Source organism: Durio zibethinus, chromosome 23, assembly GCF_047325235.1.
Source record: "Durio zibethinus cultivar Kanyao isolate XHJ-2024 chromosome 23, ASM4732523v1, whole genome shotgun sequence".
Classification (NCBI taxonomy): Eukaryota; Viridiplantae; Streptophyta; class Magnoliopsida; order Malvales; family Malvaceae; genus Durio; species Durio zibethinus.
Genome location: NC_143184.1, coordinates 3,679,292 through 3,692,903, shown reverse-complemented (window position 1 = coordinate 3,692,903; position 13,612 = coordinate 3,679,292). Strand labels below are relative to the sequence as shown.

General features: G+C 33.8%; 1 protein-coding gene and 1 pseudogene across 3 annotated transcripts; both read right to left on the bottom strand.

Moving 5' to 3' along the window:
- Positions 1–117: 117 nt before the first annotated feature.
- LOC111314063 (ribonucleases P/MRP protein subunit POP1-like) lies at positions 118–6,184 on the bottom strand (annotated as a pseudogene). The gene is made up of 10 exons (XR_016332319.1): positions 4,968–6,184; positions 4,783–4,877; positions 4,559–4,666; positions 4,245–4,480; positions 3,948–4,060; positions 3,366–3,867; positions 2,591–2,678; positions 1,925–2,512; positions 720–887; positions 118–592 (listed from the first exon to the last, which is right to left on the bottom strand). The product of XR_016332319.1 is annotated as a ribonucleases P/MRP protein subunit POP1-like (transcript).
- A 338-nt stretch (positions 6,185–6,522) lies between these two features.
- Positions 6,523–11,469, bottom strand: LOC111314061 (heme binding protein). Of its 2 annotated transcripts, XM_022915060.2 has the most exons (8): positions 11,046–11,469; positions 10,897–10,964; positions 10,438–10,504; positions 10,174–10,328; positions 9,979–10,049; positions 8,423–8,491; positions 7,793–7,893; positions 6,523–6,973 (listed from the first exon to the last, which is right to left on the bottom strand). In XM_022915060.2, exons 1-8 carry the CDS (start codon positions 11,304–11,306, stop codon positions 6,680–6,682), a joined length of 1,086 nt encoding a protein of 361 aa, XP_022770795.1. In that variant the 5' UTR covers positions 11,307–11,469; the 3' UTR covers positions 6,523–6,679. The 2 variants fall into 2 exon arrangements, with proteins under 2 accessions (XP_022770795.1, XP_089608253.1); XM_089752127.1 differs by lacking the exon at positions 8,423–8,491.
- Positions 11,470–13,612: the final 2,143 nt, after the last annotated feature.

Below are 13,612 nucleotides of genomic sequence, written 5' to 3'. Positions count from 1 at the left end.
AGTGATTTGTTTTTATTTTAAAATATAAATAAATAAATAAATAAATAACTGGGATAGCTGATAACTAGTTTTCTACTAATGGGCAGCCTGATAATGATGTCATACTCAAAAGCCTCGTGAGTAACCGTGCCATTTTCTTTGTATCCAAAGTCACAATTGGTGATTTGTTGGAAAATAATATAATATTTGTTTGATAATTTCATGCTAATAAATTAGTGACAAAATGAAGAAATGGTTCATTGTTGACAGGGAATCAAAGGCATACATGCTTACGTATGCTCTCACAAGCCGTCTTCCCACCATCCAAGCATTTTCCGCAGTTTAAAAAGGTAAAAAGGTACATGGTAAATGTGTTTTCTTCAATACTTTGCTGATAAACGAGGTAGGCAGAATTTCACAAGAATATCACATTTCTTCCTGTTGTTCCAGGATAATGGTAGCAAGAGCGAGTCTATACGCCGAAGTTCTAACGTTCCTAACAAGGACATATATCTCCTTCGTCCTACGATTCACTGGCATCTCCTTCCACTGCTTCTCTCTCAGACAAGCTAGCAAGAAAGCCTCACTGAAAGCTTCTGCCGTTGGCTTTTTGCTGCATATATATACAAAGAAAATTACTATACGCAAAACTGGAGAGAATCTTAGAACATTACTATATGCAATACTGAAGAGAATCGAACTTTTGCCAGTAATAATATAGAAAAAGCAGTTAAACTAACCTCCCTCTAACAAATCCGGTAGTGACAAAACCAACTGGCCACCAATAATATTCTCTAGAAGCAGGGTCCTCTGGTACCTCGAGTTCCCACTTACCAGAAGATTGTTCTTTAAAGTATGACCTCGCACCAGAATTAGGCATTTCAAGTCCTCCTTCAATGCTACCTGTGCTGCAATATATCCAAATTCAACTAATTAATCTCGTAATTGGCCAAAAAAAGAAATAGTTTATCTTGCAGATAAAAGACAAAGTAAATTTTATGCAACATGTGTTGAGGACAATAAAAAACCGCTCTTGCTATATTAAATAGAGGTGGTACTTGCACCCTGAAAAAGATGTCCGAGCATACACCTAGATGATTCTTGTGTCACGGATTTAAAGAAGAGTCATGAATCCCATATCGAACATAATTGGAGAATCACTGGAATATATAAGGATTCACACCACCTCTGTTTTGTGAGACGCTTTTTGTAAGATAAAACCGTGAGGTCAGGGGGACCAAAGTGGACAATACCTCACAAGAGTGTGAACCGTGACAGAAAGGCTGATCTGGGACGCCAGATAAGTAGATGCCCGGATCCCGGAGCCGTGCGGATTCGGAGCTTAAGTCTCAACCCGTTACAAGTGATATCAAAACCAACCCTAAACCGTTCGATCCACACCAAGCTCCTTAAGGGAGATAGGCAGGTTCGATCCACGCCAAGCCTTTCAAGGGAGGTAGGCAGGGTGGTCAGCCTCTGTGATGAGGACGTCACGAGGTCGGGTGGAGGAGAATATCACGAACCTAAAGAAGAATCCTGAATCTCATATCGAACATAATAAGAGGGTCACTGGGATATATAAGGGTTCACACCACCTCTGCTTTGTGAGGCGCCTTTTGTAGGACAAAACCGTGAAGCCAGAGAGATCAGAGCGGACAATACTTCACAAGGATGTGAACCGTGACAGGAAGGCTGATCTGAGACGCCGGATGAGTGGATGCCCAGGTCTCGAAACCGTGCGGGTTCGGAGCTTAAGTCTCGACTCATGACACTTGCACAACCTCTTGTTTGTCACATAACTATAGTCATGCTTTGTAAATATTTAAAGCATGCTGAAGCCCCAATAATTTGAAGATATACAGCGTGTAAGTACTCACCAGCATGCAAGGTTGCATATTTCAAAAAAAGAAGCACTCAGAATATGCAAGGAATGTTAGTAAATGACTATCTGGAAGTCCAAACTGATATATCCGTGAGACAAGGTGCACATACAAGAGCTCCATCTTCAAAAACACCCTCCATGTATGCATGAAGATGAACCCCGACGAGACATATCTTATAGCTGTAGCTAATTTGGGTACTCCGATTTTGGCCTTTTCCCATCATGCTTTATCATTCATAACCTGAACAAAACTTGACTTGCTATTTTGAAATTGAGGGCAAAAAGCAAATGTTCACCATGGATGCCATTCAAGAAGTCCATCAGCATACTGGATATCCTTGCTACAATCCCACCAAATGAATTGTGACACCTGAATGATGTTACATCACTTCTTTCATAACTTGAATTAGTCATCGAGTTTTTCCCAACCATATTTTCTCCACTTGAAATTTCAGCTTCTTTCACCTTCATGGATAGTCGGTCAAAAGCAGCATGGACAACATTCCAAGATCGTGGAATGGGAATTCTGAAAAGTCTTATAGCAGGAGAATGCTGCTCTGCATTTTGCTTAGAGGCAGTGGCTTCAATTTCCTTTAGGGATAAGTACGCGTTGCAGTCAGGGAAATATGAAGGAAAATAAGGCAGTCCAATCTGCAAAAGAAGAAAATTAACACACAATTTTGGATAATTTATTACTCCAAGACAGGATTCTTAAAGCCACACACTTACTTCCCATGCAACCCAGTGTTTCTCTCTCATTGAGACAAGAAAAAGCCAGAAGACCTTAGCCCAACTTATAGGCAGTATAATAGACCATCTGCAATTAAGAATGAGGGAAGAAAAAAAATTGATGAGTTCTAAGATAGATTTCTGTATCAAAAATTTGCAAAGAAAAAATTTTGCCTCCTTGATGGCAAAAAAAAAAAAAAGAGATCACAAGGCTAAGAAAATAAACAAAACCTGCCTGATCTATCAAGGTAAAACTAAAGCAGCATGGAAATGCCATTGCCAAATAGCTTTATCCAGACATTTGTCTCAACCCATAGAAAGTAATAACAAAACCTTTTATGTTAAACACCCAAGTTCTAATTCACAAGCCTAAACTTAAAACTCATAGAGCACAAGTTCGTGAGCTGAGCTCAAAGCTTACAAACTAGAACCATTTGCCTCCGTTGTGCTTGTCTCAAAGGTAAAGATCTCCTTTGTCTCTCTCTCTCTTTTTTTTTTTTTAAGAGGAGCTGCTGTTTGGTCTCAAGATGATTTGTTGTGAAATGTAAAACATGCAAAAGTTCAAAATCTTAGCCACAATTCCCCACCAAAAAGAGTTGTTATGCAATGTAAGAAAAAACCAAACTATTCGCTCTTCTCCTTTACTAAATTGGTTGGATATGATGATTCTTAAATGCATGCATAACACACAAAGAAACTAATGCATTAAAATTTAAAGCAGTCAACTTCTTTCTAGAAATAGTTAATCTGGGGAAGAAAGGAACAAAGTAGTTACCCCATAGGAAAGCCCATTTTGTTACTATTTTTTAGAAGCCAAATAGGGCAAGAACGCGTGCACTGCACCTTGTTTGAAGTCTTTCAGGGCCTTGATTTTGGATCATCAAGGCAAAAAAAACCCATCATGCAAAGTTCATTTTCTTCTCTGGGGGATCTATTCTACCACTACCATCCCACAAATTCTTGTTGTAAGATAAAATTCCATTTCCTTTAGGTTTTGAACATAAGGGTGAGGCTACCTCTTCATTCTTATCTAAATTTCCAGTTAAGTTAACACAGTCATTAGCTTCAATTTCTTGCACATTAAGGATAGAACCTGGCTCAGGAAAAATCGTGGTCCTTTTAGCAGGCAATACACGAGGATCCTTGATGGTAAATGATAAAAGTGCAAAAGAAGAAACATGTTCCTCATTTTCAAGTTTAAAAGACTTCTTATTTTGAAGTCATCACCATCCTTCGCAATTGAACACTTTTGCAGTTGCCAACAATTCTCCACAATGCTGCAAAGGCAATCAACTTGTTTAGCTCATTTTAAATTATCTTAGTTCAAATTATCAGAATCTACCTTTAAATAACTAACCAAGTGACAGGATGATCAGTCTTCTGAAGAAACTGAAATAACTTGGACCCAATTAATTTCAATTTTGCAAGTTGACCCTCATGTGAAAAAATATTAATAGTGATTCCTCTCCTCAATCATCTGAAAAATATTTAAACACAAAACTTACTGTCTAACATAATAACAGCACATAACATGTATTCTAGTAGTCTTTATATTTAAAGCCTATGCGAAACCAAATGAAATAGCTGGCTCACACTCATGAGCTTCATGAATTGTACCATAATTCAAAACATTCTTAAAAGTTCAATGATGATAGTTTACCAGTTTTTGACAAGCACATTTTAGAGCGTCATATCCCTCACTAAAAGCTGAGGCATGAATCCAACGCCACAGTCGCACAAGCAAGAATGATGGTCGATGCTACATGGCTTATTACATTCAACAGCAGCAAGGCAATTATTATTGTCATCTTCTTTACTCTGCCTATGAGGACCCCACATATAAGTCACAGGTGCAATTGGCTGTGAAAAAGGTGCTCCAACATGATGAAGCTGAAAAAAAAAAAGAGCAAGTAAATGATTTAGTATTAGTATTTCTAATCTAAGAAAAGGTGAAATAGAATGGCCTACCATAGCAGTTCCATAAGTACTACCGGAGAGAACAGAATCTGAAACACCTTCAGATTGAACGGACGGAGAAGGCACCAGAACCATCTGTAATATTGCCATTAAAAAATCCTGATAGCATATAAAAAATAAATTAAAAAGTATGATGCAGTTATTACAATATTACTATCATCAACTAAAAGAACCCCAAAAGAAGAAAATTAGATTTAAAAAGAAAAAGGACGTGCCTGCCTCTGGACCTTCCAGTTGAACAGCAACATTATAGCTCGCATCATGGACAAGCACTCCATCTTTGAACCACCTCAACACTGCCCTCGATCCCCTTCCTCCGTATCATATAAACCCGGGAATTTCAAATAAGAGATTGTAAAAATTTGGGCTTTTCTAAACTATTAACAATTAACTTATTTACCTGCCTATCAATCCTAAAGGAAGGTAAACCCCCACCGTTTCGTCATTGTAAACCGCTTCGCGTGCCAAACGTGCGTTCTCAGCCTCTTGGTACCATCCCCTGAAGTAACGAAACCGCTATCGGGATTCTTTTTAAATTCCAATCTCCGACGAACACAACGTTGAAGGGGAGAGTTGATCTTCCTCTACTCCGTATCTAAACCCGAAACATTGCTTTTATCAACATTGGTTAATCTCAGCCTCTTTATGTTTCTCCTATCGGCGACTTGATCGTCGAATGCGGTGGTCCTCCTTCTCTTGTTTCTACGAGACCGGAAATCGTTGTTGAGTCGAGTTGATATAGTTGAGTGAAGCAACTCGAGCTCGGTGGTGCCGGGTTCTACGAATTTTTGTACGTTGATTTTGCGCGGGATTTGATACGCTGAATCTTGAGACATTTTGCTTCCTTCAATAGCCATTGGAGAGAATTTTAAAGATATAAGTTAGGTACCAAACATCTAGTGAAGAAATCAACACTGCTTTTAACTCTATTGGAGAACTGCCCTTTTTTTTGGCCAATCGAAGAACTGCCAGGAAATAAACAAAGCGTTTAAAAAAAATTAGGCTCTGATCAGTGGTTTAAGGTTTTTCCTTTCTTTTTTTTTTTTTTTTTTATTTATAAAAAGAGGTTTTTGATTTTGAGGTGAGTGCCTCAGAAGTGATGGAGCAAATTACAAAAGTATCTGACTCGACTCTTTTAGAGTATACTAAACGCAGTCGTTTTATTCATTCGTTTATACTGCGAGTCTGCGTAGGGGAAGCAAGAAAAAGAAGACCAAATATATCTCCGAGTGAAACTTATTTGTTGTAGGCCCATTGGACCTTGGTTTCCGTAAGTGTATGTCTATAGTAAATTCTTGGGTGTGTATTAATTTTTTTCTTTTTTATATTGAAATTTGATTTTTTTTTAGAGTTTTTACATTTGGGTTTTCTAAGTTTAATAATGATTCTTGAATTTAAAAATCATTGCATTTTCTTGGATTTAGTTGTCATGGACCTGAGTCTTAATTTTTATAGCTGTAACTTTTATATTAATTTTTATGAAAATTTGATGTTGAATGGGTATTGAATTTTTTTTTTTTGTTTTAATTTTTTTATTTTGTATTTTTTAAAATTTAATAATAGTTATTGAATTAAAAAATTTTCTATTGATAAAATATCAGTTAAAGTTGAAATATTAAACAATAATATCGGTAGAGTTTAACTTTAGATGTTGAAAGAAAAAAAAAGAAGGTATGACGATGGTTAAATGGTAAAAAACAAAAATAAGTGAAATGATGTTATTGACAGTTGCTAGGTTTATTTTATTATTTTTTTCATAATTATCAATATGAATGATGGATATCAAATACAGTTGAAATGAATTAATTTAAATATTAATAATAATATTTTTCACATATAATATACAATTTTTTGTACAAATTAAAATATGAAATACATTTAGATCTCAAGTATCCAAGGAAATGGAGCCAGACAACACATCAAGAAGAGACAAGTCTCACCAAAAAAGCAGAAAATAAACTAAATCTAAACTTTTTAATAAAAATTTTAATAAAGTGGGAACTGTTCGAAGTACAGAGTTAGGCAGTACAAACTCAAGCAATATAGTACAATCCCTAACGTATGACAAGCTCAAACTCAATTAATTGTGCAATGGCAGACCTGTATAACTATCTAAAGATTTTCAATTGGTGTAAATGGGACACTCCTGGGTCTAGAAACCTGATATGCCACAAATATTGCTACACAAAGTGCTGCTACTGAGAACAAAAGGGCAAAGGCGCTGGTTGCTTCCCAGGAGCTGCTTGGTGCAGACTTGGTTAGCATGGAACCACCTAAAGCAATATCCATTGACACCCAATCGCAGTTAATGGTATAATGTCCAGATCCAACCCATGGATTCCCATCAACTGGATACCAGAATGCAACAGACATCTTGCTTGATCCACCAATTGTGAACTGAACATCCTGCAATGCAAGAGAGAAGTCATTTGTTTCCCGCTGTTGCAAGGTAAAAACTTTAACCGAAATGAACAACAGCATAATCCTTTTTCTTTTGGATAAACGAACAACAACAGCATTATCGGTTTAAGTTTTAAAACAGAACTTTTAATATATTCAATTTCATTTTTAACATCAGTGTTCTAAAGGAACTGTATGATATTATGTGACGAACACGTACAGAGCCGAAATTTTCTTGGAGTGGGTTTACATGTTTATTTGTTTTACCTTCTAAATAAGCAAAAAATTTTGTCTTCAAAAGTACATATCAACAACTAGCTAGAAGCAGCTATATTAACATGAATTGAGTGAGTTCTACTTGTAATGAGACCTTGAACCCATTATTTAAAATTATGATGTCATGAAACGGTTAACTCTAAGTCTTCGACGATGCAGCCTAGCAATAAGCCATTTAGTAGCTGCAATACCAAAAATATCTAGGAGGAGAGGTGGTTTATGAGATGGGAGAAAGCTACCTCTTATGCAGCTCAAGGCCCAATATATGCCAAAAAGAAAAACAGAAAATAGTGAAAACATTTTAAGTGATATAAGTGGGCAAGGTTCATTAGGAAAAAGGGCTCCACCAATAGTAATGACTATGAATGTTGGTAAGAACAATTTTGAGGCCATGATCCCTGGTCTACTTTGTCAAGAGAAACAGCAATACACACATTGTATAATTAAAAGATTAAAGAATTTTTCCAGAAACACAAAAAAAGTGGGTTTACATTTGTAACATTTAATACCTTTGGCTAAAAGGCTAAAGGCAGAACATTATTATCTAACCTGTTGAAGACGATCCATGGTTCTCAATGGCCTAGAAAATTCAAAATAATATGTTCCTTTCTGACCTCCTGTGGTATAAGGACTGTCTTCCTCAACAAATCCTGTCAAAAGTATGTAAGTTTAATGTTGAGAATTTGAAAGAGGAAGTATTGGCTCTAACTCTCTAAGACACTCGAGCATAACATTGATTAAAAATAAACAGAATAAAAAAAAAATCGAAACTGATTTACCAACAGACAACGATGCTAACAAAACCAGAAATTTTTTCCTGACATTAAAAATCATTCATGGGAAATACAACAAATAAACCAAGTTCATTTGTTATTTTGTTGCAGAATATAATGTTCCCGACCAACTTGATGCATGGAAATTGCCTATCTAAGCTCCAAAAACAAGCAAAAAAGAGCAATAAATACTCAGCAGGTTTGAGAACATTGAAGCATCTTGTAGAAATGCATACCAGCCCATAGACCATTCAACCCTTTTTGTACTGGATATACTAATTTTCTACTAGAAATGGCCAGGCAACAATAAGTCCATACATCTGAACTGATTTATAAACTTATGGCTTGGGAGAAGTAAAAATAGATATAGAACTCCATTAGTATATAATCATGATAGATTAATTACCTGAATGAACTGTGAAGCTACTGTGCCACCATGCCCCTTTCCAGTTATTCTGTGCACTAGAATCATTTCCTAACAGGAAAGAAGGATAAATCTTAAGAATAAGCAATGAAGAAATAAAAACTTTATTACAACCAATACCTTTTAAAGGGGACAGGAGGTGGGGAATGAGAGAGAAAGGACAGAGACACAGTAGCAAGTCATCGTTAGCTAAATATACTAAATAAAGCCACAAGAAAATGTAGGTTACAAGTTTTCCTTTTTGTCATGTATCGTATCTCAAAGCCAATCAATCAACTAAAAGACATCAATAAGAATCCACTAGCTTTGTGGTAAAGCATACCCCTAGAGGAATAGAAAAATAATAAAGAATAAGGCAGGAAGAAGGGAACATCTTGCAGACATAGAAATGCAGCATTTAAACTCAAGAACCATCATTTGTCTGAGTAATGGATTTACAAGTTTTCAATGTTGAGACAAATCATCTCCTTCTAGCCAAAATGAGAGCATGAAGGAAAAAAACTAGGAAGTTTCCCATAACAATATAATTTTAATGAACCATTTCCTAGGAAGAACAAACACTACAAACAAAAATTATCCTGGAAAGGAGGATGATCCTTATAAGAGAAGGCTAGCAGTTCAGATCATGAGATTTATGCACAAAGCAGAGAAGAAACTCACAGTCATATGCAAAGGTAAGTTATCAAAGGAAAAATAATCAAATAGAATAAGGGAATTTTCATCTTCTACCAAAAATAAATAATTCTAACACCTTAAACTGAGAGTGAGAATTGAGAACTCTGTTAAGTCATAAATGTACTGAAGAGGATGATACAATATCTGACAAAATAAGAGAAAAAGGAGGCATAATTTGTCCTATGAAGATAAGAGTTGGAAATTTATCCCAAAAAAAAAAAAAGAAGATAAGAATTGGAAAATTTAGGAGAAACATAAAACTACAATAAAAAAACTAGATTATCCTATCACAAAATTATTTTCCTTCTCAAAATAATAGTATAAGATAGAAGAAACCACCAACAATTCAAATGAGTGATTTCATCCTGGTTGAAGGCACTTAAAGGAGAAGCAGAACCGTGGAAGATGACATGGAAAAGTGTAGGGACAGTGATAAAAAGGTAATGTCAACACTTAAAACGCCACCAGGGCAGGATGATGAGCAATTCCGGCAGACAATCCTAACACGTTAAGGATAAAACCACAGCATTGTGAATCAGATTAAAAATAATTGTTGATGTGCCATCTTGATGATTTAATGTCATTAAAGAAGTGATTAACACTTCAAGATCTTCAAAAAGTTCTTTAAAGTGGGTATCATATCCATTAAGCAAGCAATCTAGTGTCTCGTAAAAGATAAAAATTTGACTTTTGGGAGTAGTTCTCATTCTATGCCACCTTGATGACCCCTGTAGCCACTTTCTTCAGTGCATCATCCACTTTGCTTTGCCATTCTCAAAGGAAGTCCCACGTTTTCATCTCAAAAAAAGCATATATCAAACTAATGAAAACAGGCCAATAAGATTAAAGGTCATGGAATTTACCAGAAGGACCCATTCCATCAAGGTATCTACAGTGCGGGTTCCAAGCATATACATCAACCAAATGACCAAACCTGTCAGCAAATAAGTGTTATCATAAAATACTAAATTATGGAACATTTCACCAGAAGAGTAGATCACCCACTATTTTGGAGGCCAAAGATTCTTTGTACTACAAATGATGTTGTACTACATTACCTGTCACCTCCATTTCCATCTCTGTTATCTATCGGGTTGCCACCATAAAGCCTTCCAGGTATAGCATTTCCAATAGAGAAGTGCATGATGTCTACTTCATGACCTTTGCAAGTCTTGTTTGTGCAAGAGCCCGTTTGTTCTTTACAGCCACCCATCTTGCACCACAATAAACTTTCTCAACTTTCATCCTTGCATTAAGGAGAATGTAACAAACAGTATCAAAGCAAGATAAACATACCACAAGAGTTAGATGGAATAACTTACATTATGGTACGTAGCATCATCGCCAATTTGAAACATGAGAGCCACAGATGGGCATTTTCTATTGTCCCTGCAGTAAAGATTAAAAACCCAGTTAGACATAAGGCTTTAACATGGATAAGTCAGCGTGTGGCAACAGATTCATCTACAAAATGCTCCCTATTCAATTTACACAATAGAAAGGAACGAAAATTAAACCTAGCACCAAAAGACAAAGTAAATGAACCGATTTGGCATGCCACGGATAATGATATCTTGATGCATAAAGCAAATATATGGCATCAGAATTTAATAAACTTCCTTTTTCTAACTATTTGCGTAAGGAACCAGCAATCCAACTTTATTGGACATTTGAAACAGGACCAAAAAAGGCCAATATCTTTTGGGTTCGATAGTTGTTCATTTCAATTGAACGTCCAACACATCAAAAAATACACTAAATCTAGTTCTGAAGAAACTTACCCTTTGGAGAAGACGTAGTCCCCATCAACTTGCAACAAGAAGAAGACATTATTTCCATCATGTAAAGCCTAAGAAAATCCAACAAAAAGCTTTCGCATCAAAACTCATCGGTCAATTTTTTTTTTTTTAAGTCCAAGCAATAGCATTACCTTCACTGTCATTTTTCCATCTTTGTACTCAAGGTCCTCGTCTGGGTCCAGAGCAGGGAGAAGAGAGAACTCGAACCCCTCAATGTCTTTCCAATCATCGGCGTGACCATCGAGGGTGATGACTCCGGGTCTGAAATCCGCCTGCACTCGGATCTCCGAGTTTGACTCGCAACTCCACCCTCCCGATTCCTCGTGCGAGCTGACCTGTCTGGTTAGCCCGGCGCCCAAGACCAAGAACGCTAGCAAGAGGACCTGAACCATCGTCGAGCACGAAATTTCGTTATGGAAGCGGGTGCTTTTTTGTTGCTTGTTTTACAAGCTCATTTCGGTCCTCGTTCGTTAGCCGACCTATGAGACAAATTCGCCTTAACTATTTGATAGTCCAACAAATTGCAATTTGCTTGTACTTCATTGTTTAACCAGTACTACTTCTTTTAATGAAATAAAATAGTATATATACACAAAATTTTCAAGATTACTTAACATTTAATTACTTTATCAACTTAAAACTTAAGTTAAATTTTATTGTAATTAATAATTTTATATATGATATATATGAAAAATTTTATAAAAATAAAATAATTTAACATTTTTTTAAAGTTATATATAAATTTCTTAAAAAAAAATTAAGATAATAACGTTTTCAATCTAGATAATGTGTGAATATAATATAATATATAATTAAGACTTAAATTTAAATTTACGAAGTATTTTTTATGAGATAAAATTATGTAATTTTTATATCAAAACAGATAATATCTCACAGGTTAGATGTAAGTCTCCACAAATGATTTTAAAACTGTTATCAGTCGATGAGAATTAAGTACTATATCATAAGAGTCACTAAATATTACACGATAAGAAGTCATATCTAAAATCTAACATTTATAGAGTTAAACCCAAACTTGTGATGCCCTTTTATGTGATAAAATTGTGAAACTTTCATATAAAAACAAACAATATCTGACAGGTTGAATGTAAATTTTCACAAATACATTTTTTATTTGACATATCAATATAAATTATAATATGATAATTATATATATATTTTACATGTATTTAATAAAAATGAACATTATAAAAATATATAAATTACAAGGTATAATTTTTATATTTATTTGATTATAAATTAAATCACATTTGTCTGAAAATTTTTTTATTTTTCATTCTAACATTAAATTTTTTTCATTAATTATTTGAATGAAAAAAATATTATACACGTAAAATTTTCTTAAATTTGTAACTTTCAAACTCAATTCTAATAACATAATAAGTGATTCAAATTTCAAAATTCAATCAATATTTGTCTATTTTATTTATTTTTAACTCATTAATAAAAAATTTTAAAAACTAAAAAACGGAGGTTGAAGGAGTGTTACAATTTCACGTGTGATTGAATTTATTGGAAAACTTCACTTGAATTGCAATTACTGTGGTCAAAACGTTCATAGTTTGTTTTTTTTACTGAAAATAGCATTAATCATCGAATGAGCTCCACATATTTGGTCCATTTTTCTTTTGATACTTTCAATCTTACCGATGTCAACTAGACAAACTAATTCAAATCCATCTGGTGCGCTGCGCTACGAATTCAAATAGCCGCCTCGTTTTTGACCAAAATTTTGTGACTTTTTTTATGGCTTAGATTAGATAGCTAACCACGTAAATTTTGGACCCTTTGCCTGGTTTTTTGTTTTATTGTCACGTGTTAATCTACAAACACAATGATTAAAAATATCCAAAATTTCCTTTTTTTTTATTCCAAACTTATAGCTGGTTTAGTTTGTGATAATTAAAAAAAAAAAAGTTCTTAAACTGAAATAGTTATCCAAACATCTGTCTTTTTTATAATTAATTACATTTTTAAATATTTATTATCAATTAAATTTTTATTAAAGAATAATATTATGATAGGATAAAATAAAATAATATTATGAATAAGATTAGATTAAATAATATCATTATATATTGTATTTGATGTATATAATAATTATGATAAGATAATTTATTTATTGATCAAAATTATTTTTATTCAAAATTTATATAATTTAAATATTAATGTAATTTTTAAAAATATAATAAAAATATAAAATCAATCCCATGAATTAAAAAATAATATTATCCACTTTTGAAGAATTTAATCATCTCATGCAACGAGAATGATTGATTATTTTTATAATTCTATTAATTTCTTTAGATACAAACAAAGCATAGTATAAGATTATTATTATCTTATTCCATATGCACCAAATTTACAAAAAATGATAATATAAAAAGTGATAAAATATTAAAAAAATGATAATACATAAGAAAATAACTATAACATATAAGAAAAAATGGTAATATATTAACAATGTTAATATATGAGAATAAATGAAAATAAATAAAAAATAATAATCCATAAAAAATAGTAACATACAAAAATAATAAATAATATGTAAAAAAAAAAAGGTTAATACGTAAAAAGTAGTAATATATAAAAAAACGATGAAATTTAAGTAAAAGTGATAATATAATTGAAACTATAAAGCATAAAAATTTGATGATACTTAAAAAATGGTAACACA

Excerpts from the sequence above, each read along its gene's own strand:
- LOC111314061 (XM_022915060.2), bottom strand. The coding sequence starts at position 11,306 with ATGGTTCAGGTCCTCTTGCTAGCGTTCTTGGTCTTGGGCGCCGGGCTA. Across the intron at positions 7,894-8,422 it reads TAGCTTCACAGTTCATTCAG|GATTTGTTGAGGAAGACAGT; the intron begins GTAATTAATCTA and ends TACTTTTGACAG. Across the intron at positions 6,974-7,792 it reads CCATGGATCGTCTTCAACAG|GATGTTCAGTTCACAATTGG; the intron begins GTTAGATAATAA and ends CTTGCATTGCAG.